Raw genomic sequence first — 26372 nt, 5'->3', positions numbered from 1 at the left:
CTGGCCAGGTACTTTGCACCCCCCTAGGGAAGCCATCGGAAAAGACTTCAGTGGCCCCTCATACCTGATGGGGGGAAGTGGAATTCCCCCCTTCCCCCCACCACCTTCACTCTCAGCACTGGGGGGTAGGCACTGTCAAATCCGCCTGGTCTCGAGTAGTTCCTTATCCCCCTTGAGCCCCAGAGCCCTCAGGGGGCTAACAAGCACCCCCCTTCCCAGGCCCTAATGCAGTCGGACAGACCCCCTGACACATCTCACACAGGCAGGGGGGCCCGCTGGTCTCTCAGCCACTCCAGATGTGGTCCTGGAGCAGGGCTCTGACAGCAGCGAGGGCGGGCTCAGATGCACCCCCTGCCACCCTGCCGCCGACCTCAGCCAGAGCCCCGCCCCCCTGCTGGGAAGAGAGGTCACTCAGGCAGCCAGTGTGCTTCTGCTCTGTTTATACACAGCTCTATACCATATACAGAAACCGTTATATACAGATGTATTTATAGAATAAGCTATATTAATTTGTCTTTCCTTTTTACAGCAATATTAGTTTGGATCTTTCATACATTAAGTACAAAAAGAGTCAGGGGAGGATGGCACGTCGAGCGCGTGGGTGCCTGTGGGGCCCGGCTGCTGGCGAACGCACACGGGGTCACCCAGGCCCCGGGAGGACAGGCCAGCGCACGGCTGGGGAGCTTGTGCTGCGGTCTGGGGGACAGAGTGGGGGTAAAGCTGAGCCGAGCTGGGCGGAGGGGGGTGGCTCATACCCCCCAAGTGTGATGTGGGAAGAGGGGAGAGACACACAGCAGGCCCACCCTTCAGGTGGGGGCAGGTTGGGGGGGCTGTCCCTAGAGCATCCAGGGCTGAGTCCAAGTCTGCCCCGGCCCAAGCCTGCAACCCTGGTGGCTGCAGCCTTGGGGTGGGGAGTCTCCCTGATGGCTCAGTCCTGGGCATGGGTGGGCACCGCACCCCCTTGGAGGTCTTAGGCTCACCTCCACAGAGGAGGAATTAAAAGGCCAGACTGAGAGTCTCCCTGCTGTTGGCCAGGGTGCTCGGTGGAACGTTACTCTGATTTATGATTTGTCTCACGTCCGTGCTGGGCACAGGCTGGGCCAGCAGGGCCCTCAGCAGGGCAGGGTCCGGGAGCCTGGCGAGGAGGGAGCCAGAGTGAGGGAGGCCCAGCTCCCTCCAGGTCTCTGTGCCTGTCTGCCAGGGTGGGCAGGGGTCCAGGGCAGGTCTGAGCCAGCCCCAGCCGTGTGTGGGGTCAGGGTCAGGATGCAGATACCAGTGATCATGAGGCGGGGTTCCTGGTCAGGGGAGCCTCGCTGACGGGGCGGCCAGGGCAGGGCCAGAGTGGGGGGAGCAAGCCTCCGAGAGGACGAAGGCACAAGCGGATGGCCAGCGTCTCCGCACACCTTCTCCAAACCAGGGTCAGAGCAGCAGGTGGGGCAGGAGAATGGGTGATGTCCAAACCTGAGCTCGCCCTGTGTCCGGGCCACTGGCTGTTTTCTTGGCAGGCTGGGGAGGGGGCAGCAGGCCGGCAGGGCTGGTGGCGTGGGCACCCAGCAGCACCCTCCTCGGGAACACCCCAGCGGGCATGCACCGCCTTCCCCACTTGGCCTCCAGGAAAAGGCTGGGCTCCACCTCCCCACTGCTTCCCCAACCCAACAGGAAAGGGACCCCTCCAGGGGGTGCTGTGGCAGCCCCAGGCCCGGACCCTCCTGCTCTGCTCTCCCATCCCCAGCAGGGAGCGGGCGTCTCTAGCCAGCTGCCATGATGCCCCACTCTTGGCCCCACTTTTTGTCAACAGAACAGTGGGGACTGGAAGGAAGAAAGCCCAGGTGACAGCCCAGGCCAGGCCGAAGGGCAGTGAGGGCAGCGGAGGTGTTTGGTTTCAGATCCCAGGGCCCTCAAAGGAAGAGGGATGTGGTGTCCCCCTTCTTCCCAGGACACTGACTTTGCAGCCAGGGGTGGTCACACCTGTGCCCACCATCCCGGGAGTGACCAGGATCCCTAGGGGTAGAAGGCAAGCCAGGAAACAATGAGCAGGCAGGGCAGGTCTGGGTGCCCTGGACCCATCGACAGAGGGGTCAGCGTGAGGGACACCAAGCAGAGAAGGGGCAGTCCTGACCCCACCCTCCTCCAGGCTCCTCCAGGCCCCTGCCCTGCTCAGAGCGGGGCCACTGAACACATGATTGAGGATGGGGGGCTTGCAAGCCCAGGATACATCCTGAGCTCAGCCCAGCAGCTTCTGTAAACATACACAGCACTGCAGGCCCCCTTGGTGGGGGGCACCCCCGGGGCTGGCCAGCAGGCACCAGATCTGGGGAGTGGCCAGGACAGATGCCAGCCTAGACCACAGAAGAGAATATGTAGGGAGAGGCCGTTCTTCATCTCGGCCTTGGGAGAGCAGCCAGAGGGCAGCGAAGGGGAGTCAGTATGCCCACTTCCTGTCCTGGAATAGGGGTGACAGGACGCCTCTGGGGGTGGTCAGGCTGGCAGGCTGTCCCAGGCTCTTCTCTATTCCCCACCCCGCCCCTATCTGGAGGGCCCAGATACCAGCTGCCTTGGCTCTGGGGGTCCTAAGCTGAGGTAGGGATATGGACCCCCAGCTCAGCAGCAGTGTCCCACGCCTGAGGCTAAACTGGCCCCTGGGGCCTCTCCTCAAAGCTGCCCGGCCCTGGGGCAGCCACCTGGAGCTCGAGGGGCACGGCTCTGGCCCAGGCCTCAGCCGGCAGCCGCTCCCGGGTGTTAGCGTGCCGGGATGACCAGATCATCCTGCTTGGCGGGGCTGGCCCCACGGCCGGTGGGGGTGGAAGTCCGGACCTTGTCCGCTGCCAGGCACTCCTGGCTGCTGAGGCTCGTGGGCGTCAGGTCCATGAGCTCCCCCGAGGAGCTGAGCGGGAAGGAGGGTGAGAGCGAGATGCCCGAGGAGGGGTCGGCTGAGCCAGCAAAGCGCCTTGGGGGCTTGGGCACCAGGTTGGGCTCGAACTGGGCACGGAGCAGGATTTCTTGCTGGCTGGGGGACTTGGGGCCCTCGGCGTAGTCACTGGTGGGGCTCTCGGGCACCACCATGCAGTAGAGGTCCTGGAAGGAGCTGCTCTTGCTGTCCAGGTTGAACAGGCTGTCGATAAACTCCGCGAACTCCAGCACCTGCGGGCTGGGCGAGTCCCCCAGGCGCCCGTTGTGCAGCGCCAGCTCTCCGCGGGGGGCCGCCCCACTGCCCCCCCCTTCCTCCTGCTCATTGGCCACCACGCTGGGGGGCCTCTCTGGGGTGGCGCCCCCGCTGCCCAGGGGGGCCTCCAGGGGCTGGGTGTCCTGTGAGTGCTTGGACAGGCTGTCGGCGGCCAGCAGCTCCGTGCGAGAGCTCAGGGACGGGTTCTCCTCCGGGATGGCCGGGTCAATGTAGAAGAGGTGGCCCTCGTCGCGCTCCAGCACGGCGTGGAGGCTGGGGGAGCCCCTGATGCTGCGGAAGCCCGAAGATCGGCGTGAGTCAAAGCTGTACAGCGACTCGGTGTCCGAGAGGCTCTCCATGGTGGCCAGTGGCGCCCGCCGCGCCTGCAGCTCCGCCGCCAGCCGCTCCTGGGTGGACAGCAGCAGCAGCTCCACGGGGTCCTGGTGGGCGGCCGAGGCTGCAGCCACCGGGGACAGCAGCCGCCCCTCCGAGAAGCCCTCCAGGCTCATCTCAGACTGGGACTTGCTTCTGCAGAGAGCAGAGCAGGGAGGGGTGAGACTCAGGAGGGGTGCAGAGACCCATCCCCAGCTCACTGGCTGGAGGGAACTAGGGGAGGGAGGAAGGGCAAGTCTATTTAGCAGCTGTTGAACTGTCTGGGGCAGGGACTCTCTAAAAAACAACAACAACAACAAAAAACTCCTCGCCCTGGCCAGTGTGGCTCAGCGGTTATAGCGTAGGCCTGCACATGGAAGGGTCACGGGTTCAATTCCCAGTCAAGGGCAGGTTTGATTTCTGGCCCCAGTCGGGGCTGGTGCAGCAAGTAACCAACTGATGGGTCTCTAACACATCAATGTTTCTCTCTCTCTCTCCCTTCCTCCCTTCTACTCTCTAAAAATCAATGGAAAAAATAACCTCAGGTGAGGATTAAAAACAACACAGAACTCACAAGAACCCAAGACAGGAAAACGACCGATGCTGGGTTGAGCCAGGGTGGGCATCCTGATGGCCGGAGGCCCTGGTGGAACACCAGGGCTCCAGGAGAGCTGCTGGGGTGGCCGCACTGGCGTCCCGTCACTGACCAACGGGAGACAGGCCGGGAGAGGCTGGCCGCCCTCCGTCACTCATGAGGGGCCAGGAAGCCTCTGTGCCCCCCCTCCCCCAGCTCTATCCCTTCCTCCCTCACACTCGAGCCCCTCCTGCCTCAGGCGTGGAGCGTCATCCTGGCTGTGGGGAGCCCTGCAGCCTCTGGGCCATACAACCGCCTGCAGGGAGTGAATGAAGGTGGGGGAGAGGGGGTGCAGCAGTTACAGGGGTGAGAATGGATATGGGCTCCCGCATACGGGCATGCAGCTGTCTCAGGAAATGCACGGAGGATAGAGGGACGCTCAGGTGCCCACAGAAGGCCAGGAATCAGGTGATCACCCTCTCATCAGCCTCTTGGCCAGATCCGTGCCCTCTCTGGGCTCAGGACCTGGGCAGGAAGGATCCCAGAGTAGCAAGAGGACCCCCATTAAGAGCCCAACCCCCAAAGAGTATATGTGAAGGTGAGGGGGTGTGTCTGGGAGTGTGTGTACGCTCTGTGTCTGTGTGTACAGTGTGCACACTAGCTGTCTGCACGTCCCTGGCCCATGTGTGTCCGTGTGGCTGAGTCTGAGCACAGGCCCATTCATTCATCCCATGTAGCACTGCGTGTCCAAGCGTGTCCTGTGTGTATATCCTGACTCTGTCTTGGTGTGTTCTATGCATGAGTATGTCTGCACGGGCCTGTGTGTGCCTACTTGTGAGGCACACGTCTGCACACGTAAGCTTCAGTACAAATCATAACCACATGCGTGTGTGCATGTGAGTGCATGAGTGTCCATCTGTTTGGATCTAAATGGATATGAATGAGTCTATGTGTGACCAGGAGACTATGTAGCTTTAGATGCTCGCTGGCCCATGTGGGTTTCAGGGATGGCATTGCTGGGGGACATTGGCAGCAGGGCGGGAGAGCGCCGGAGCAGAGGGGGCCAATTCGCCCCTTCCTGCACGTGTGTGCAGAGCTGTGTGAACATACAGGCTCGGTCTGTGCATGGGACACACATGGACATGTGCTCTGAAACCACCCTCGTGGCCCCTGCACACACCGTCTGGGCCAGGGCTGGGCTGAGCAGGCCTCACCTGACGCTGCTGTTGCGGTGGTCTGCGGTGGGCAGCTCCAGGGCGAGGCCAGCGGGCACCGGTGGCCCCGTGGGCAGCGGCTGCTGCTGGAAGATGAGCTCGGGAGTGAGGTCCACCTCGGTGGGGCTCACCATGACCTTAGCAGCAGAGAGCAGGGCTGTCTTCCCTTTGTTGTAGTTCTCCAGCACCTGGGGACAGGACGGGGAAGCTGGTGGTGGAGGGGTGACAGCCACATGTGGGGATGGAGCAGCAGGCCAGGCCTCTCGGGCCAAACAGAGCTGCGTGAGGTCAGCTGGGGCCCCTTCGCCTCCCTGCCCCCACCACTCTCTCCTCCAGGAAGGCCCTGGACCGGCCCTGTGACCGTGCCTCACCCCACAGATGGGCCAGGTCTGAGCTTTCCTTCCCTGTGCTCACTCTTTCTCTCTTTCTGTGGGGGGTGACAGCCGAGACTGCCCCTGCTTGGCTGTTCACCTGTCAGGCGCCAGGGGGCCTTCAGGGCCTCTGAGCTCAGCCTGCCTCAGTGTCAGGTCCCGGGGGGGGGGGGGGGGGGGGGGGTGTCTCTTAAACTCCTCCTCACCACAGGGCCACACGGCACTGCCACAGAGCAGGGGGCAGAGGCCAGGACGCAGGCGGGCTCTGCCACAGCCCGTCTGGGGACTCTGCTTAATTTCCTGAGCAGCCACGCCCTGGCCCGCGACTGGGGATGGGCACGGCGGGGCCCGCGTGTGCGCCGCCGAGGCTGCGGCCTCACCTTGCTGAGCCCCTCCATGACCACGTAGGGGAGGTGCTCGTGCAGCATGGCTGGTGAGATGATCACCTCGTTGAAGGCCTTGTTGTCGCCCCAGATGGCGAAGTACGTGGGCTCCTCCTGCTCACAGCAGCTGCGGGCGCACAGGGCCACCGGGAAGCTGAGGACGGTGGCAGCCTGGCCTTGGCCCCCAGGCCCTGGCTCTTCACCTGGTCTAGCAGGGGCGGGTGGACGTGGAGGCCCCGCGCCCAGCCTGGCCAGCAGGACCGTGTCCTTGGTTCCTTGCTCTTGTCCTCAGCCCCCACCCCCGCCCCACTCTGAGACCCAGAAGAGCTGACCTTCGGCCTCACCACGGTCCCGACACAGCCTTCTAGGTGCTTGTGAGCTGGGCCGTGCCGGCTCCACCATGGCCAGGACCTGCCCGCAAGCCGGTGCGGGAGGAGGGTCCCGGGCCCAGCCCCCCGAGTGACCGTGACGTGAGAGGTCCAGCAGCTGCCCATCCTCTGGTCTCCCGCCCGCCCTTGCTGTGGGTGCCCTGGGCCAGGGTCTCCCAGCCTCCACACCCCAGTCCCTGGAGGGTATAGCCCTGTCCTGGCTACTGCTGCCTCCCAGCTGACGGGTCTAGGGCAGCACCTACCAGCACTGCTCCGCGGGGTGGTTGTGGACCACGTGGATGATGCGGCCAGGCGGGTAAAGTGGGGTGCTGGCCGACAGGGCGATGGTCAGGTCACTGGGGTGGGTCCAGAGTCGTGTGTTGGCCAGGGTGGTCACCTCCGCCTCCTCGGGCAGCTCCGACTTGGGGATGCATTTAGTTGCTCCCACAATGATCCGCCACTGTGCAGGCAGGGAACGTGGGGACAGCTGAGCAGCGGTGGCTTGGTGGGCAGGGACAGAGGTGACAGGTGGGAGCTGGGTGGCCATGGGGCAGAGGGAAGGGCAGTGTCCACCTGAAGAGGCCGTGTCCAAGCTGAATGGCAGCCATGATGGCCAAGGACAGGTGACATGGACTGGTGAGTTTCAGGGTTGCAAAGGCACTGGAGGACCAGTCACCCCCTCATCTAGTGGATGGGAAACAGGCCCAGCGAGGGGAAGGGACCTGCTCAGGGTCACTGGGCACGTCAGAGGCAGAACAGACCCCTGAGGCCAGTCCAGCTGCGCCCACCAGGCCTGGCTGCCTCTGGCTGGTTCCCAGCCACCTGCCTCCTGGGTCTGACACGTGCCCCGCACTGGGTCTGACCCGAACAGCCTCACTTCCTGGAACCAGGCCCCTCCCCTGAGACACTGCTGCCTGGCCACCCTGGCACCTGGTACCTGGCCCAGGGACTTGCCTGACAGGGGTCAGGGGCACCGAGGAAGGAAGAGTCCACACTGGGCTGAAGAGGCAAATGGGATGAGGGCTGGGGGCACAGAGCAGCCAACGGCCCGGGCCGGCCCCTCCTGCCTGCCCCAGGGCCCTGCCCCGGCATTTCCCCACCACTATGGTCACAGGAAGAGCTGCCGTGTCCTCCGAGACCTCATGAGGGATTAGAAAGGGCCGGTCCTCTCCCTTGGCCACAGTGGAAAATCAGAAGAAGCTGCCTGACTGCCCAGGTGAGGGCCAGCCTCCCTGAGCGCGACCCACAGCCGGCTTGGAAGAGGCCTTCCGGCCACACGCTAGAAGCTGGGAGCATGGCTTTCTCCTGACTTTAGGTAGCTCTGTGGGACAGGAGCCGGGTCTCGGGAGCCCTTGGCTAGCAACTGACTCAATTACAACGTGTGTGAGCAAAAGCAAGTCCCTTGCCCACACTGGGCCTCAGTTTCCCTGTCTGTACAAGGACAAGGAGGGGGTAGGTGGGATGAGCTCAGAGATGCTGAGGGTCTGATGACCTGAGGTTCTTAGGATACCAGCCACACGCCAGCCTGGCCACACAGGGCTGGGCGCTGGGCTTTGGGCTGCGGGACAGGAGGACACGAGGCAGACACTGCCCGGAGCCAGGGTGCCCAGGCGGGAGGCAGGGAGGCTCACTTTGGGCTTCGTGCTTCTCTGCAGGACATCCAGGAGCTGTCTGCGGAAACCCTCCAGCTGGGACAGGCCGATCCTGGGGAGGGAGCGAGACGGGGTCAACCTGGCCTGGCCAGCGCCCAGGACAGGTGCCAAGTGAGGGGAAGCAGGGCCGGCGCGTGCCCAGCCCCAGGGACAGGAAGACCGGGCTGTCAGGGTCACAGGTGGGCGGAAGGGAGTCTGCGGCTTAGCAGGGACAAGCCGGGGAAGGGGAGGCCCGGCAGGGTGGGGCCTGTCAGCTGGACACCTGAGGGCACAGAGGGAGTCCCTTGGGGAGATAGGAATCTGAGCGAGAGCCCTTTGCCCAGCTGAGGCCCTGAGGAGGGAGGAACAGCCCAGGCTGGGAAGGTGGACAGAGGGAGCAGGGACTCGCCTGGGGACAAGGTCTTTGCCCAGAACCACGGCAGTCACAAATTCCTTGGAGTACTCCATGGCGTCCTCACTGCAAGGGGAGCAGAGGGGGCGCTCAGGTGGGCCAGGGCACCCAGGTGGGCGAGGGCACCCAGGCGGGCCAGGGCACCCAGGCGGGCCAGGGCACCAAGGCGGGCGAGGACACCCAGGTGGGCCGGGGCACCCAGGCGGGCCGGGGCACCCAGGTGGGCGAGGGCACCCAGGCGGGCGAGGGCACCCAGGTGGGCCAGGGCACCCAGGCGGGCGAGGGGCACCCAGGTGGGCCGGGGCACCCAGGTGGGCGGGGGCACCCAGGTGGGCCGGGGCACCCAGGTGGGCCAGGGCACCCAGGTGGGCCGGGGCACCCAGGCGGGCGAGGGCACCCAGGTGGGCGAGGGTGCCCTGTCTACACTCCTGAGCGTAGCTTCTACGCTCAAGGCCCCTGGGAGCTGGCAGGTGCCAGGCTGCACTGCTGCCCCTCCTGCCAGTCCGGCTTTGCTGGAGGCAGGTCTGGGGTTCTCCTGGCATTCCACAGAGCCCCCCCACTGACCAGAAGCCAGACTGCCCTGTCCACCCGCAGCCCCGAGAACGCCGAGGGCCCGGGCAGCTCACCTCAGCAGGCCCCCTGGTGGGGAGTAGGCGAAGCACTTGAGGGTGGGGTACTGGGGGCGCAGGAGGAAGGAGAGGATGGCCGCCGTGCCCGCACCCAGGGAGTGGCCCACCACGATCAGGCCGTAGTGTTTGGTTCCGCGGCCCTGGGGACAGAGAGGCCTGAGCGCCCTGCCGACCGCTGGACCAGCTGTCTCACTAACACCAGGGGGGCAGAGGGATCTTCCCAGAGTCACCGGGGACACTATTCTAACAAACTCTTACTCATCCTTCAAAACCTCGCTCAGGCCCTGGCCAGTCTGGCTCAGCAGTTGGAGCATCAGCCCATAAACCAAAGGGTCAAGGGTTCGATTCCCAGTCAAAGGCATGTTTACCTGGGTTGCGGGTTTGATCCCCGGCCCCTGTTGGGGTTGTGTGGAAGGCAACCAATCAATGTGTGTCTCTTTCCCATCAATGTTTTTCTCTCTCTCTCTCCTTCCCTCTCTTTCACTCTAACAACAACAACAAATCAATGAAAAAATACCCTCAGGGGAGGATTGACAATAAAAAGCGAACAAAAAACCTTGCTCGGAAGTTACCTCTTTGGAGAAGCCCTTCCTGCTTTTCCAGGAGAGACTCCCTCCCTCCTGGACACCGCACCTGTCCTTGGGAATGGCCTTCACGGGAGGCGACCGCGCTCTGCTGTGATCGCCGGGTCACCTACCCCAATCCTGTGCCCCACCCACTACCCTGGGCTCGATGCCTGGGAAGCGCCTCACCAGGTCTCTCCCGAAGGCCTGGGACAGGACCATCTCCTGCTCCAGTTTCTTCTTGATGTACTCGGCCGAGAGGACCATTCCCTGGGGGAGGAGGAACAGAGGTGGGCACTCGGAGGGGCTGAGCAGAGAGGGACGCCTCTCCGTGGCCAGCGGCTCACTCCCTGTCCTGCCCACTCCCCCCTTTTGGTGACATAGCAACCTGGCTGCGGGGCTGGTGGATACTTTAGGACATCATTTCCATTTCGCAGATGAGAAAACTGAGGCTCAGAGCGGCCGTGTGTCTAACAGAAACCAGGGCGATGTCTTCCCACCTGCCTCCTTGGGCTCTTCCTGGGCAGGGTCCAGGCCGGGCCGGGCTGGGGGGTCCTGGCCGGCAGGTCCACACCCCTACCCATCTACCAGCGAGCCCAGCCAGCAGGATCCCCACCCCCGACAGGACAGGGGCCCGGGCAGGTACCTTGTGTCCCAGCCAGGTGCCACGGTGCCCCTCCACAGGCAGGCGCTCCGCGTCTCCAGTCAGGTCTGTCAGGGCGTCCTTGTGGGGAGAGCACACAGGCGAGGGGTGGGCTGAGGGTAGGAGGGGGAAGCAGCATCCCTCGGGGCTGTGAGGGGGTCCACAGGGGTGAGCAGGGAGCCACAGGCAGCGTACCTTGGGGGACAGGGTTCCTCGAATACTGATCACCACCTTCTTCTTGTCATGGTCCACTGCCACATAGAAGGGGGTTTCGTACACCTAGGGGGAGGGTTGGGGCCAGACGCAGGCAAGTGACTAAGCAGGTCTGCTTCCCGGCCAGGGACTGTCCCCCCAACCACTGCAAGTCTGCTGGGCCCAGAGCCCTCCTGGCCGGTCCCTGCAGGCCCGCGTCACAGCACCATCCTGCCTGCTGTTCCGGAGAGGTGGCTGCCCCTCCCCAGACTCCTTCCCCCAAAGGCTGAGGCCGGGGAGCCCCAACCCTGGGTGTGGGGTAGGGTCCACTTAGCCGCAGAGCGGGTGTGGGGAGAAGGGCACACCTCTGCTCTGCCCAGCTGCGGGCTGCGGGGGCGGTGCCGGCCAGGTCAGGGCTCGGCACCCAGGCCCCGGGCCGCAGCCTGCAGAGGACAGAAGCTGGGGCTGTGCAGCCCGGCCCGGCCCGCCGCCCTCACCGCGTCGTGGCAGGAGGTGTAGACAATGTCCACCGCCGTCATGTTCTCGTCTAGGAAGTGGCGCCGGATGGCAATGGCGTTGCAGCCGCAGCAGTTGTCTTCCTCGATGGTGACTCCAGGGGCAAACCGGGGCCGCGCGGGGCACAGGCAGCATCTGGGAGAAGGGGCGGGGCTCAGGGCCAGGGCCCCGGCAGCAGATTCCTCTGTCCTCCTCCCTGAATCCACTCCTGCAGCCCCGCCCCTCCAGACCTCCCTGAGAAGTCCCACCGACCAGTTCCCAGCCCTGGTCTCGCAGGGCCTCTTGGCAGCCTGGGACCTGGGACCCGGAGGGCTCCTCCCTCCCCGAGCTGCCCTCTCTCCTGGACTGTCTCCCTCACTGCAGCCCCTGAAGCCCGTCCTCTCACCGAGGCCCAGGGGTCAGCGCTGGACGCCCCCTCCTTCCGTGGGAGCTACACCCGCTCCTGCAGGGCCTCATCCAGTTTCAGGACTTAGTACCTCCTGTGTGCCCACGGACCCCCGATGCCCCATCCAACTGCCTGCAGGATCTCAGCTCCCCAGGCCCAGTGCTCCCACCTTGTCTGCTCAGCCCTCGGCCCCATGTGCAGAGCCATCTTCCGGTCCCCTCCCCAGCCCACATCCAGCTGGTCAGCACATCGGCTCCCTCCACCTCCAGATGCACGGCCAGACCCCAATCGCCTTCCCGCCCCCACACCTCCTCCTGCTCCCCGCCACCAGCGTCTCTGCCTCCAGTGCCACACTGGCTGCCACCTGGGCTCCCTCGCCTACGTCCGCCACCTACCTTCTCAACTCGGCAGCCAGAGTAACCCTTTCAGATGTAAGTCAAGCCAGCCACTTCACTCAGAACCTTACAACACTGCCCTTCCTGCCCAGTGCAAGGTCCTTTCAGCAGCCGGGGCCTGCCCCATCTGGCCTGCTGCCCCCGACTCGGCCACAGTGGCCTCCCTGCCCTCCCTCCTGCCTCGGCGCCTTTGCCCTCTGTCCTGCCTCGGCGCCTTTGCCCTCCACTCACTGTGCCTGAAACTCTCTCTGGATACCGTGTGGCTGGCCCTGTCGCTTCCTTCGGGCCTCTGCTGAAATGGTATGTTATAGTGCAGTACCCCCAGCCCCTTGCCTAACATAGCCAGCCCCCACCAGCGTTCCCGCACCCAGCTTTGTTTTCCTCCGAAACACCCATCTGCTCCAGTAGGCTGTGTGCTGTTCTGTACATCGCCTGCACCTCCCCACCAGGTGGTGGGCTCCACAGGGTAGCCTTTGCTCTGCTTCAGAGCTCTGTCTCCGGCACCCAAAACAGTGCCAGGCGCACAGTAGGCTCCGCCCCAAATGAATGGGTGTGAGCCGCTGAGCTGGGCACCCAGCAAAGGGTGCAGCTGCTCCTCAGGCCACCAGGGGGAGCCAGCACCCCACAGATCAAGCCAGGAGCCCTGGGCTCGCAGGACCCATGCTTGCCAGCTGAGATTTTATGAAGAATCCTGAATCTGGACGATGCTGAGAGCTTTGTCTTCACTTGAGTAGCGCCTGAGGGACTGTGACACACTTCCCAAAGGGATGAGGCCTTGCTGAGAACACCCAGGGTGGGGCCAAATATAGGAAGCTACCAGGCGACCACCTCAATGCATGCTGAGACCCCACCCCTGGGTCTTCCTGGGGCGCCGGATGGGAGAAATGAGAAACGCTGCCAGGGAAGGGCCTGGCAGAAGCAGGTGGGCAGCCCCCCTTCCTCTGCAGTGCTGGGTCTGAGGACCCTCTGCCCTCCTCCCTGCAGCCCTGAGAAGCTGCTACAAATGCCAACAGCCCTCCTGTCGGCAGAGGCCTGAGTGCCCAGCCTGCCAGCAGCCCCCTGGCCTCCGAGACAGCCCACGGCAGGCAGGACCGACGCCGGCCTCCGAGACAGCCCACGGCAGGCCGGACAGACGCCGGCCTCCGAGACAGCCCACGGCAGGCCGGACAGACGCCGGCCTCCGAGACAGCCCACGGCAGGCAGGACAGACGCCGGCCTCCGAGACAGCCCACGGCAGGCCGGACAGACGCCGGCCTCCGAGACAGCCCACGGCAGGCAGGACAGACGCCGGCCTCCGAGACAGCCCACGGCAGGCAGGACAGACGCCGGCCTCCGAGACAGCCCACGGCAGGCCGGACAGACGCCGGCCTCCGAGACAGCCCACGGCAGGCCGGACAGACGCCGGCCTACGAGACAGCCCACGGCAGGCCGGACCGACGCCGGCCTCCGAGACAACCCACGGCAGGCCGGACAGACGCTGCTGCACCAATGAGGTCCCACCCTGCCACCGAGTGATGGAGCAGGCCGGTCAGAGCCCGTCACGGGACTCCTGGCCGGTGCCCATTTGGAGAAGCGGGGTTCCCATGGATGCCGGCAGAGATGGGGAGAGGCACGGGGTGCCCTGGTCTATTCTGTCACTTGCTGGGGGGATAGTGAAAACAAGGTCCCAAGAGCCACCCCGTTTGTTGTGGGAAAAAAGGTTCGACAGGAGGGGGCGCTGCTGTGGGCCCGAGGACAAGTGTGTCACAGGCAGAAGCCGCCTGCCCAGCGTGCCAACCTTTCTGGAGCAGGGAGCCAGGGAGCTGTCCTCCTTCTGCCTGGCCTGGGCTGAAAGGAGGACACCAAGCATGGGGAGGGCCCTCCTGGAGCTGTGCCCGCTCTGGCCCCCGGGGCCAGCAGATCCACCTGGTCCCCGGGAGTGGACGGAGAGTGGTGTCCGGCTGCCAGCTCCCTGTGAAGAGCCCGTCGCTAACGGGCCTCTCCACTGGAAGCCTTTCCGACAGGCAGGGCAGGAAGGGGGCAGAAGGAGGATGTGGGCAGAGGGGAAGATTGAAAGGGCCTGGAGGGGGGGGGCAGGGACAGGAGGGGTCAGGAGCCCGGGCAACATCTCATTTAATCCTCTCAAACTCCCCGCTGGGAGTGTCTCACCATCCCCACTTTACAGATGAAGAAACTGAGGCTGGCAGAGGGAGACACTTGCCCAAGGCTGCAAGTGACAAAGTCCAGGTTCAGACCTGGACTGTGTGATCCCAACGCCCACGTCCTTCCCTGCCGAGGGCTAGTGCAGAACTGGGGACCCGAGGCCCAGAGATGGTGCGGAAGAGAAGCAACATGGTCCTTGGGGAAGCAGACAGGGCTCAGGCAAGTCTGCGTAGGGCACGCCTCCCCCGCAGGCCCAGCTCGGGGCCTCTTCCCTCCACACAGGCTGGCTGGCGGCGCCTGGGGGGGTACTCACGAGCAGGACCGCGCCAGCTGACAGAGGCCACAGGCAGGCTTCCGCATCAGGTACATGGGCCACCCGTAGGCGGCCAGGGCGAACAGCATGTAGTAGCAGACCTCTTTGTAGCGGAGCATCTCTTGCTGGAAGAGAGGAGACAGCACCTGTCACCTCCTGACCTTCACACCCGCAGCCTCAGGGCCCCGGGGCTCCCCAGGGTGGCAGACACCTCTCCCGCCTTGGAGGAGGGACCCTCCAGACCATAGCTGCATTCCCTGATTATCTCCTTGCAACCAGGGCACGGGTCCTCCCGAGACCTGTCCTGTTGCTCCAATCGCAGAATCAATGACTTTGGGACAGAAAAGCACTCGGAGCATTGGATCGATTTCCTTGCACAGTTTCCCAATAAGGGAGGAGAGGGGGAAGGGAGTGGCCATTACTTGCCTCAGCAGTCGGGCCCTGGGAAGGGAAATTTAACCCTGAGAGGCCCTGGGCCCTCTAGCTGGGGAGGGGTGGTGTCCAGGCCTTGAATAGCAGGGTGACCAGACAAGTCCCCGACTCTGTAGCTTGACACATTGAATCACTGGCTGACAGGGGGCGGCTGGGCAGACTGGGAACTCTCGGGGCATCTGGGCAGGCTGGGAACTCTCGGGGCACAGTGGGAACTCTCGGGGCAGGCTGGGAACTCTCGGGGCACAGAGGGATCTCTCGGGGCAGGCTGGGATCTCTCGGGGCACAGTGGAATCTCTCTGGAGAAAGGCTCCAGCTGGAACCCAGCGCCGGGGGCAGGGGCTGCTGCTATCGGCCCAAAGGGCTGGAGGGAGGCAGGAAGCACCCGGTCCCTGCAGCACTCCCCAGGGACTGGAGGCCTCCTGCACTTGGAGGGAATTAGTCACCTTGTAAACGTTAAAGAGGGTGATTAGTCATCTTGTGAGTGAGAAAGGTATTGCCTTACTCCGCCTGCCCGCCTGCCCGGAGGGGTGGGTCGGAGCCGGGCCACTGTCTGCTCTTCAGGAATGAGCTGGAGCAGGCGATCACACTCTGCGATCACCCTCTGCGCCAGAGCTCCGGCTGCAGGCCAGCGGCACCTCCACTGCCTGCCCTGCCCCTCCGTGGGTGACAGCACCTGCCACGCACACACGGCTGTTCTCAGGGGTACGAAGGCCTGAATGGGGAGTGAGGGCAGATGGCAACCCGGGGCTTCTCCAGTGGGTGCAGATGCAAGGAGGAGCCCTTTCTAGCAGCGCCCTGACTGGCACTCTGTCTGCTGGCACGGGGTTGAGGGCTCGGGTAGCTCACTCCCCACCAGGGCTCTGCGAGGAGGTGTGCCCGGCCCCATATGCAGAGACAGGCTGGGGGTCAGGGGCCTGCTCACCGGCCCCATATGCAGAGACAGGCTGGGGGTCAGGGGCCTGCTCACCGCAGCGGCAGTGGGGAGCCTGTCTGCTCCCGAGGCAGAGCCGGCTGATGGCAAGGGGCAGCCCCCTCCCCGTGACACACAGACGGGGTTTCTACAAAGGGCCTGCAGGACAGGTGCTGCTGGCGAAGCTGGAAGCCCCGTGCTCGCCCCACCCCCTTTTATGACGACAGCAGTGACAGCAGCTCGCTCTGCCCAGCACGTCACAACCCGAGGGGCCAGGGCCGGACCTCCTGCGCTTGGGTAGGAGATTCGGGGGCTGTCTGCAGAACCCGCTGGAGGGAGCTCTTGAGAGAGGGGGCGAGACCGAGAAGAGGGGCTGTCTGGGGAGCTCGGGGGGACCCAGGCTGGAGCAGGTGGTCTGCTCAGGCCACCCCAGCAGAGGCAGAGGGGGGCCGGGGCGGGGCGGGCTGAGGGTGGTTCTGACTCACCGAATTCTTGAGGTCGAGGTACTTGGTGTTTCTGGTCACGGGCATCCCAGACAGGAAGGCCAGGATGTCATTGTTGGCCTGTAAAACGGGTGTGTGAAGGGCTGCCCGGGCCGGGCCACACGGAGAGAAGGCCGGCACCAGCCCTGCACTCCGCCGCTTCCCCCGGCCCGAGAGCCCGAGGCACCAGCCCTGCACTCCGCCGCTTCCCCCGGCCCGAGAGCCCGAGGCACCAGCCCTGCACTCCGCCACTTCCCCCGGCCCGAGAGCCCGAGGCACCAGCCCTGCACTCCGCCGCTTCCCCCGGCCCGAGAGCCCGAGGCCATGGGTTCTAGCTCTTCCAGCCAGTTTTCCAAAAGCCAAGATCTTGTCATCTTTCAGCTGCTTCCCTTCCACTCAAAGCATCACCCCACCCCTTCCTGGTGCCATTCCTAGCCCAGGCCGGGGGGAAATGCATTCTGCAGATGTTGGGAGACCCTCGCTGAGCCTGGGGTGTTGTGGCGGCAGGGGGGGAAGCATGTGCACAGGCTGGAGCAAGAGCTGTGTTGTTCATTAGCCCCTATGGTCAGAAGTCCCTTGTGGCATCTGGCCTGGGAAGCAGCCACACGTGGCCCCGCACAGGGAGGCTGCCCCGCACAGGGAGGCTGCCCCGCAGAGGGAGGCTGCCCGCACAGGGAGGCTGCCCGCACAGGGAGGCTGCCCCGCACAGGGAGGCTGCCCCGCACAGGGAGGCTGCCCGCACAGGGAGGCTGCCCCGCACAGGGAGGCTGCCCGCACAGGGAGGCTGCCCACACAGGGAGGCTGCCCCGCACAGGGAGGCTGCCCCCCACAGGGAGGCTGCCCCGCACAGGGAGGCTGCCCCGCACAGGGAGGCTGCCCGCACAGGGAGGGAGGCTGCCCGCACAGGGAGGCTGCCCCACACAGGGAGGCTGCCCCGCACAGGGAGGCTGCCCCGCACAGGGAGGCTGCCCGCACAGGGAGGCTGCCCCGCACAGGGAGGCTGCCCGCACAGGGAGGCTGCCCACACAGGGAGGCTGCCCCGCACAGGGAGGCTGCCCCCCACAGGGAGGCTGCCCCGCACAGGGAGGCTGCCCCGCACAGGGAGGCTGCCCGCACAGGGAGGGAGGCTGCCCGCACAGGGAGGGAGGCTGCCCGCACAGGGAGGCTGCCCGCACAGGGAGGGAGGCTGCCTGCACAGGGAGGCTGCCCGCACAGGGAGGGAGGCTGCCCGCACAGGGAGGCTGCCCCACACAGGGAGGCTGCCCGCACAGGGAGGCTGCCCCGCACAGGGAGGCCGTGAGTGGTGGCTGCAGGGGGAACTGGGAAAGGGAGGGGAGTGAGCATCAGAGGGGACCTCCAGGGCCCACGAGGATATGTGGGACCTGGGGAGCCAGGAGCAGCAGCAGGGGCGCAGGGCAGGGCCTGGGCAGAAGGCAGTGTGAGGAGGCCCCCGGGAGAAGGGCTGGGGCTCACCTCGTCCAGCACGGCGTTGCGCTTGGCCCGCTGTCGCTGCCGAAGCAGTACCAGGCCAGCTATGATGTCAGATGGCACAATGTCCAGGTCCCGGAAAAACTCGGCAAAGAGGTAGGCGATTTCTGAGTAGGCATCCTATGAGGTCCAGGGAGGTGGGAGGCGGGGGCGGGGGAGCAGGAGAGAGGACAAGTCCGGGCGTGAATCCCCCATGGCTGGGTGTCCACTCTGGGACGATCTGTGTGACCTCTGCAGTGTAAGCCTTGGGGTCTTGCCCTGGGCCCTGCAGACCCGATCCTTCTCCATCTCCACCTCTCGGCCCTCCGAGCTCCTAGGCACTCGCGGTCCAGCACGCACAGCTACCACCTGGAGCCATCCCCTGCCCTCTCCCCAGACACTAAGGGTCAAGGCCGGCACAGCCTGCTGGCTTCTCTCTGGCCTTTCTCCAGCAGAGGAGCCGAAACTGAGCTCCTGCCTGTTTCCTCCCCTCGCTGAGTGTCTTCCCACCTCCTGCCCAGGGCTGCAGGCTCAGGGACCCCCACCAGGTGCCTGGAGAGGGGTGTGATGCTGAGCCCAGGTCCCCCTGGCTTCCCTGCACACCCCGTCCTCAGGACGGCCCTGCCGGTTTTCCCGGCCCCACACTGAGCTGGAACCTCATCCCTAACCTGTTAGCAGGGGGTGCAGTGGGAACCAACTCATGGCAACTGGTTCTCTTTTGCAGGGTTTCACCCTTCAGTGCTGGCACTTGTAGGGAAAAACATCAAGGGTTGCAAACTCAAATGCCTAATGGGGCCGAACGGAGCCGCTACGTCTCAGCTCCAGTCGAGTGGCCCTGCGAGGAGCTGAAGCTGCCAGACCCGGAAATACAGGTGTTTACGTGAATGCCCCGGTTTTAAATGTTGGCATCCAATTCAAGCTGTTAAGCAGAGGCTGGAGAACACCTGACCCTGGGCCCCGTGAGGTTCTGCCTGCTCACCAGCCCTGACTGTGCATTCCACGGGCCTGGCAGGGCTGGCGCCCGTCTGCCGGGGACTGCTCCCCGCCCTGGGCCCATGGGGGCGCTCCCACCCATCAGGGTACCTCGGGCTTCCTCACACTTGATTACTCTACAGCTCACCAGGGGCTGCTGGTGGGGAAGAGCCACTCATGGCTTCTGGTGGCTTCCACCGAGGGCATTTGCTGTCCGGCTCAGGGAGGATCAGTCTCCTGACCTCACTGGCTCTGCCACTAACTGGCCGTGGGACACTGAGCAAGTCACTCCACCTCTCTGGGCCTCAGGTGCCCGATCTGCAAAACGAGGGGTGGAACTAGGAGATCTCTGAGGGCTGCCAGTGCTGGGTGCTCTGCCTCCGACACCGAGGGCCCTGCCTGCAGCTCCCTGCCACCGACGAGGCTGGCCCTGTGGCTGCGCCTCGGAGCACGTGCGTGGGAGGGTGGCCGCACATCCGGGACCGCGCGGAGCACTCGGTGGCTCCCGCGGGCCTTCTGGAGCACTCTGCAGCTGCTGGACGCTGCTTCTCTCTGCCTTCGGTGGCCTGGGGTTTGAGTAGCTCTTCTCCTAAACGAGACTCTGAGTTCCAAAGGGGTTGGTGAAAAACCTTCAGACCTTTCTGTCGCCTCGACAAAGCGAGGGGTCAGCGGTTTTGTATGTGGAGGGGCCGAGACGCGCAGGCCGTCACCTGGCTCCCGCTTGGAACCTGGCTCCCAGGCCATCACCTGGCTCCTGCTCGGAACCTGGCTCCCTCCTGCCAGCCCCACCCACCCGGCTCTGCCAATGACCGAAGGCTCCCGAGGCACTGACGCAGGATGTGAGCACTGGGAACGCAGCCTCCCTGGGAACGCAGCCTCCCGGTACTTACTGACTGCGAGTCCTTCGTCCGGGTGCAGCAGAGGAACACTTTAAGCCGGCGCGACCAGCTGGTGGCTTGACCCTCCTCTAACCGGTGCCTGCAGAGGGGCAGAGTTGGTATGTGTGAGGTCACACGGCCGGAGCAGCGGAGCCGGAGCCCAGACATTATGAAAACAGGGTAGCCTGTTCCCAGGACCCCACAAAAAGGTTCCCTGACAGGGAGTCTAGGGGGGAACAGGCGCAGGCCCAGCCAAAGCTGGGTGGCCAGTGGCCTGGCTGTCCCTTGGAGGGACTCCTGCTGGCCCAAGACGGTGTAACGACGGCCAAGACGAGGGCCAGATGGACGGAACACCAGCCTTGAGGGCTGTGGAGCTGGGCACTCAAACCTCTTGCACAGAGCTGCTGCCCGAAAGGGTTTCAGATACAGTCTCTGTACTTGAGGACGTTTCAGGGCTGAATGAGGCTCTCAATGTCCCAGCTCCTCGGATCCGTCACCTGCCTGGCCCTGGCCATTCCCACCCCCACCCCTGGGTCTGGCTGTTCAGATGGGGACTCAGGTATCCAAGTGTCTGCCTCCAACGGCAGAGCGATGGGCCAGTTATCCCCGGAGGCCCTTCCAATGTGGGGTGCCCAGAAATTGGTGTGTTTTAAGCTTAAATATAACAGCTCCAAAGTTAAAAATGTACATTTCCAGACTGAGCAAGAAGGGACTGGCTTGCTTCTGTGACGTGTGCCTTCCACTGGCCCTGTCAGAGCCTGATGCCAGGCGGTCAAGAGGGGAAGGTGTGGGTGGCCCTGAACACACGCAAGGCACTCAGCGCCCATCAGGAGTGACAGGCCAGGCCCTCCTTCCGAGCCTCCGGGCCCGTCTCTGTGGCAAAGGCCGCTTCCTGCTCCCACCCCTCGTTCCACAGGCCCGGGACAGCCAGGGGGCCTTCCAGGGCTCCCGGAGGGGCTAGGATGCCTGGGAACAGCTTTCAGCACCTGTTAGCCCTAAGGGACGTGGGCAGGCTTACACCCTACACCAGCACCCCACCCGCCAGGGGCTTGATAAAGGGAAAGCATGCTGGCCAAGCTGGGCTCCCAGAGCATCGTGTTCTTTTTGCTTGTTTGTTTGTTGTTGTTGTTTAACCCTTTCTAACCTAGTGGGGCTTTCAAAGGTTCAAAGAGAATTTCCTACTGGGTCTCTGGCCAGATGCAAGTGCTGACAGCACACTGCACTGCGGTACTGCTGGTGTCCACCAGGGGGCAGATGAAGCTGGTGACAGCTTGGCCAATGGCATTGAGTCAGGCTACAGAGACCGACACAGAAGTTCACAGACCAGCACCCCTCTGCCCTGGGACTGGCTACAGTGAAGGGAGGACAGATACTCCTGCTGCAAACATCCAAGGTCAAGGTTCCCAGGGGGTAGTGCTGGGAACGGCCCATCTCTCAACCCTCACCAGATGTTGCTGGAAGGAGAAGGGGCAGGGACTGAACCAGCTTCCTGACTTCCAGAAACTAGATGAACCTGTCACGGGCACAGCAGCGCTTGTGTGTAGCCCTGAACCTGGAAGTGGATGAAGGGTCGGCGGGCTTGAAAATGTCCTTGTTAGAACAGCTGTTGGTTTCGGAGCAGAGAGGGTTCGTGGTCACGCTGACCGAGCCGTGGCCTAGCCCAGGAGCTGGAGAGACTGTCACAGGCCAGGACCCACGGGCTCGGAGGCCTCTTGCTCTGTGCACAGGGCCCAGAGATCGCAGGTAGACTTCCTAATTAAAATGACAGCGACTGCCAACCCCCAACCGCAAAGGCGTTGGCTGCCCTGGGCCCCAAAGGCAATTACACAGAGTCGGGGAGGGGAGATTTTTATCCAGAGCCCCAGGAGCCCAGAAACCAGGTCAGGTGGGGGTGCGCGCTCAGTGCGAACAAAATGGGCCGGGTGGTGGTGGCCGGCTACACCAGAGGGGACGCGCTCCACTCCGAGGCCTTGGCTGCAGGACCTGGCATTTTGAGCTGGGAGGTGGCCAGCCCGGGGCCGGGGTGCGGCTCTGGCTGTAGTGCTGGGCTGACGTGGAGGGCCCGAGGGGGGCGGAACATAGAGGCAGGAGGGTCGGGTGGGGACAGTCCTGCTGGACACAGGGCCCTGGGCAACCGGACCTCTGGTGGGGGAGTCCTGACCCCGCTGCCCCAGGCAGAGAAGTAGAGCCCGTCCTGTTCCCCACCAACTTGAGGCAAGTGACCTGCCTCTCTGGGATTTCAGCTCCTACCTGCAGAATGGGACTCGCAGCCGCACCAGGGTTGGTGGAAAGGCTGGTGGTGGAGAAGGCTCAGGGCAGGGCCTACCTCAAGTAACGGAACTTCCTATGACCCACCCTCTCTTTTCCTCCCAGTAAACCAGAATTACAGCGGCCCTGGGTGCCCTCCCTCATGTTCTGTGCCATGGCACAGCCTCCCCCCTTCTTCAAACCACCAGGTAAAACGTACCCCCTCCAGGCAGCCTTCCTTCATTAACCTCCTCCCGCCACCTCAGTCCTAGAGGCAGCCTAACCTCGTGGTTAAGAACCAGGGTGCTAAAGCCACACTGTGTGGGCTTGATCCCAGCCCCATCACAGACCAGCTGAGTCACCTAGGCAAGTCACATAACTTCTGGGGCCCAGCATCTTCGTTACTGTGAGGGTGATGGGAACAGCCAACTCACGGAGCTGTTGTCAGTCAGACTACGTGCGACTGACTCGGCTTCCTGTGCCTCCTGCTGTCAGAGTTGCAGTCACTGGCACTGGCCTTGAAGGTGAGGACAACGATAACAGTGGCTACCGTTTACTGAGCACGAACCAGCGTGAGCATTGAGCTGACCACCTTGTACATATTATGTAATTTAAATCTCTTAACAGCAGCGTGAGGCAGGAACTCTCATCATTCCCACTTTACAGACTAGGAAGCTGAGGCAGTGAGACACCAAGCCTCGGAACAAGCCCGTGGCTCACACAGGTTGCCACGCTGTTTGGGAGGTGTGGGGCCCGCCTGGCCCGCCTGTCAGCAGACCCCACGAGGGCACTGCCCTCCGCTCGGCCAACTCACCGTAGGTTGTAGGTCCGCAGGTTGCGCTGCCTCCTCTTGGTGGCTCTGAGCTTGACGAAGGTGCGGCCCGTGGGGTCAAAGACGCAGAGGGCGGTGATGCAGACGCTGAGGATGACCACCCAGTTGCAGACGACCATCCCTGCGGGGCAGCGGCAGGAAACAAGAGGTGGAGGTGCTGGGGACACCTCCCGGGCTCCCCTGCTCCGAAGGGCGCTGGAGCTTCCCTGCCCAGCTGCTTCTGGCACCAGCAGCCAGCCTGGAGGCCCTGCTGCAGCCTCTGGCCACGTGGCCGTCCCCCTGCTGGGCCCTGACCCCAAGGCCCACCCCTGGCTCAGAGCAGGTGGCTCTGTAGGTTCCCAGTGAGACGCTGAGGGGCCCTCAACTGTTGCCCGGGCAGCTCTGTGGCTGCTGCTGCCCGCAGACCAGGGTCCCCCGAGGTCGGAGGCAGACCACAGGATGAAGGCCACAGCCCCTCACAGAAACCGCTTCCCTCTGGTGTCACCCGAGCTTCGTCTCCTCCCGTCCCTGGCCCCAGGGCCAGCTGGCATACCGAGGGTGACGTTCTTGGCAGTGAGGTCGTTGCAGGAGGTATAGTACTGAGTGAGCCAGACGATGCCCACGATGGCATAGATGAACTCAATCACCAGGATAGCTGCAAAGACAGCAGGGCCCGGCTGAAGGACGGCCACCGTCTGCCCCCCAGGCAGGGCCCCGGAACCTCGGCCCGGCCCCTCCCACCACAGGGCCTCAGCCAGCTCAGCAGCAGGGGCGTGGGATCCCCACCGTCCCCCGCCCTTGGCCTCGTGGAGGAGGGGGCCCAAGGAGTGTGGCTGGGCCCCTGCTCTGTCCTGGTGGCATGTGTCCTCAGGCCCCGACACACCCTGCGAAGGAGACTGGAAAGGTTGGTGATGAAGAGGCATTTCCCTGTTCTTTCAGGATTTTAGAATGATTTCCATGAACTCTGGAATCAGACGTATCTTAGGCAAGTTACCTAGTCTCTCTGAGCCTCCGTTTCCCCATCTGTAAAATGGGTGACAATGTCTACATTACATTGCTGCATGAGAATCAGACAAGAGAGTGTTCATTTGAGGGAAACTGCTATTCCCCAGGAAGAGGCCTCTGCACTTGAGGGGGAGGAATGGTGTGGGGGGACTCGGGCAGCTCCACAGGAACCCAGCATGGCAACTAAGCCCAGGCTTTGGAGCCAGACAGCCTGGGTTCAAATCTCAGCTCTGACATTTGCACGCTAGCTGTGTGACCGGGAGGGAGCCGATGGCCCCAGACCCCCTCATCTGCAAAACGAGATAATAATAGCTCCTCACGGAGCTAACTCAGTTTACTCAGCAGTTCATAGAAACACAAGAGAAATGTTTACTAGGGACGATGGGGAGACGTGCAGGAGGAGGGCACAGGCTGGCCCTCCTGGAACTGGTTGGTCCAGGCCCTTGAGGGCTTTTCCCAGGAGGGGTTGCCTGTTTGGGGAAGATCACAGAGCAGCTGGAGAGACAGCCTCGAACACCTAGAAGAGGGTCTGCGAACTCTGTCTGTCAAGGCCAGAGGGTAGACATTTCAGACTCCGCGGGTCATGCACAAAAGCAGCCAGAGATAAGAAGTACATAAAGGAGTGCGTGTGGCTGGGCTCCAATAAAACTTTATTTACGAAAGCAGACAGCAGGCTGGATGTGGCCCTCGGGCCAAGGTCAGCCTGTCCCTGGTCTAGAATGTAAGCCCAGTAGGTCTGCTGGGCCCCATCGCACACCCCAACAAATGCTGGCTGAGCCATGACGCCCAGGTGGCGAGAGCAGGTGGGGTGGTCCGCAGCAGCCCCCCACCCACGGCGGGTGGCCCTTACCCAGGCGCACGTAGAGCACGTACTGCATGGATTCGCGGGGCTCCGTGTAGAGGATGCCTCCGCGCATGCTCAGCCAGATGATGGCCACCTCGGCGATCATGCAGCTCAGCAGGATGCCCAGGTAGCCGCGGCCGTGGTCCACCAGGTTCAGGGAGCAGGCCTCGTGCGGGTTGTAGACCAGGCCGAAGAGCACCACGGACAGGATCACAAACCTGGGGACACGCACGTGAGCGGGCTGGCAGCCTGCACACCTCCCCTGGCACCCCCAGCCTGGACTCTGTGGGTGCGGCACCACTGTCCACCTGGCACTGAGTGCCTCTGAGGACACAGGCTGCCAGGGACAGGGGAGCAAGAGGGAGGAAACCAGCTGCCAGCCACGAGAGACAGCAGCCGCTTCGCCCGGCGCGGGGCTCGGGCTCGGGGGTGGCCAGGTGGGGTCCCTGGGCTCCACATGGGTATCGGCTAAGCTTTGGGCGATCCCCACGTATGTTTATATGTTTCAGGCACCTCCTGTAAGGAGCTGGGAGCAGGAGAGGATGGGGACAGATGGCTGGAAAACCTCCTTCTAGCCCTTTCCCTCAATCCCAGGCCGGTGGCGTGGCCCCAAGACTCACCAGGTGGTGTGCAGGAGGAAGAGGAAGATGGCTGGCAGGACGAGGTCATCGCTGCCCACAGACCAGCGCCGCCGGAACACCACGATCCCGGGCATGGCTGGCGGCTCTGCGGAGGCTCAGCGGGCCTGGCGCTCACCTCCTGGAAGAGAGCAGAGGACCCCTGACCGCCTGGGCCCCACGGTGCCCAGGGCCATCGCACTCTGCCAGGTGTGCCCAGCAGCACAGGCATCTCCCCAGCCCCCGCGGCCACAGGAAATGCTAACCCGTCTTTGGGCAGGACCCATCTCTGCCCTATCCACCCCCAGGGCCAGACCCTGGCTCTGCCCTGACCGGCAACCGCCCCTTGGGATCTCGGCCTAGGGTTATCCCAACAGGAACTGCTCAGTTCCCTTCAGGGCCTGGGCTCACCCCCTGCCTCCCCTCCCAGCCTGCTCTGCCTTTCCTCAAGGAGACCTGGCCCAGGGCACTCCTTGGGGTGGGGTAGGGGCTGCTCAGATCAAGCACGAGCCTGTCCCTGTGCATGAGACAGGCAGGGCCGGCCGAGGGCTGAAGGCCTCGGGGCAGGCGGGGCACGGGCATGGCGGGCATGGAGGTGGGAGAGCCCAGCACACAGTAGGTGCTCAGTAAGCATCTGTTGAGTTAGATCTTCAGTTTCCTGCTTTGCTGGCACCCTGGGAGCATGCTCTGTGACTTGGTTTCCCAACCTCAGCTATGCCTCCTGTAGGGAAGGACGTGGGTGAAATCCTGGGTCAGGAGCATGCCTGAGGCACCCAGCCCTGCTGGCAGGGCAACCCACCCTCCTGGACACATGCCCACGCCCACCCTGAGCCAGGCAGCTCTACTTCCCAGTGCACAGCTCTGAAGTCGCAGAGTTCAAAGAGCTCGAGGAGTGCCCAGGAATCCGGGTGCCACTCCCCAGAGGGGGAGCAAGGTGGTGGAGCAGCGGGAGGGCTCCCACAGAGGGCTGGTCCAGGGCTGGCAGGGACACGGGACAGCCCTGCACCAAACTGTGCGGTGACCCTGCTGCAGAGGCCAGGTGCCCCGCGGGCGCACAGCTGCCCCAGGCTGGCAGAGGCTTACATGGCACCTGGTCCGGGGGCAGGTGGCAAGTCCTCCTCTCCCGGTGACGGCTCAAGGGACAACGAGTATCCTCGGAGACCAGCATCACTCGGGAAGGAAGCGGGCAAGTCTCCCCCGGCTGATGGATACGGCCCTCAGGGTGGGCCAGGGGGAGTGGGCAGGCCAGCACGTCCAGCCCGGCCGGTCTCCATCTCCCTCTGCCGGGTGCAGCCACTTCATCTAGCCGCTGCCCGGCTGCTCCAGGGAGCTGCCGGCTGGTCTGGTGGGCTGGCCGGCTAGCCTGCTGGGGTCGTGCCTACTCCTCCCCCCACCCTCAGGAAGTGACATCATCCTACTCTCTTCAAGGAGGAGTCAC

At 63.9% G+C, this 26372-nt stretch overlaps 1 protein-coding gene across 1 annotated transcript; it reads right to left on the bottom strand.

The window, feature by feature from the left end:
- Positions 1-1386: 1386 nt before the first annotated feature.
- Positions 1387-25067, bottom strand: DAGLA (diacylglycerol lipase alpha). The gene is made up of 19 exons (XM_036258579.1): positions 24938-25067; positions 24324-24535; positions 23022-23123; positions 22472-22610; positions 19423-19510; positions 17567-17701; positions 16097-16174; positions 14267-14391; positions 11013-11166; positions 10519-10602; positions 10327-10404; positions 9870-9950; positions 9115-9257; positions 8486-8554; positions 8077-8149; positions 6709-6905; positions 6075-6204; positions 5324-5511; positions 1387-3691 (listed from the first exon to the last, which is right to left on the bottom strand). The coding sequence occupies exons 1-19, from the start codon at positions 25030-25032 to the stop codon at positions 2740-2742; spliced, it is 3123 nt and encodes a 1040-aa protein (XP_036114472.1). The 5' UTR covers positions 25033-25067; the 3' UTR covers positions 1387-2739.
- Between the last annotated feature and the right edge of the window lie 1305 nt (positions 25068-26372).

This window comes from Molossus molossus, unplaced genomic scaffold (assembly GCF_014108415.1).
Source record: "Molossus molossus isolate mMolMol1 unplaced genomic scaffold, mMolMol1.p scaffold_m16_p_13, whole genome shotgun sequence".
Classification (NCBI taxonomy): Eukaryota; Metazoa; Chordata; class Mammalia; order Chiroptera; family Molossidae; genus Molossus; species Molossus molossus.
The sequence above is the reverse complement of the archived record's forward strand: the minus strand, read 5'-3'. Positions and strand labels throughout refer to the sequence as shown.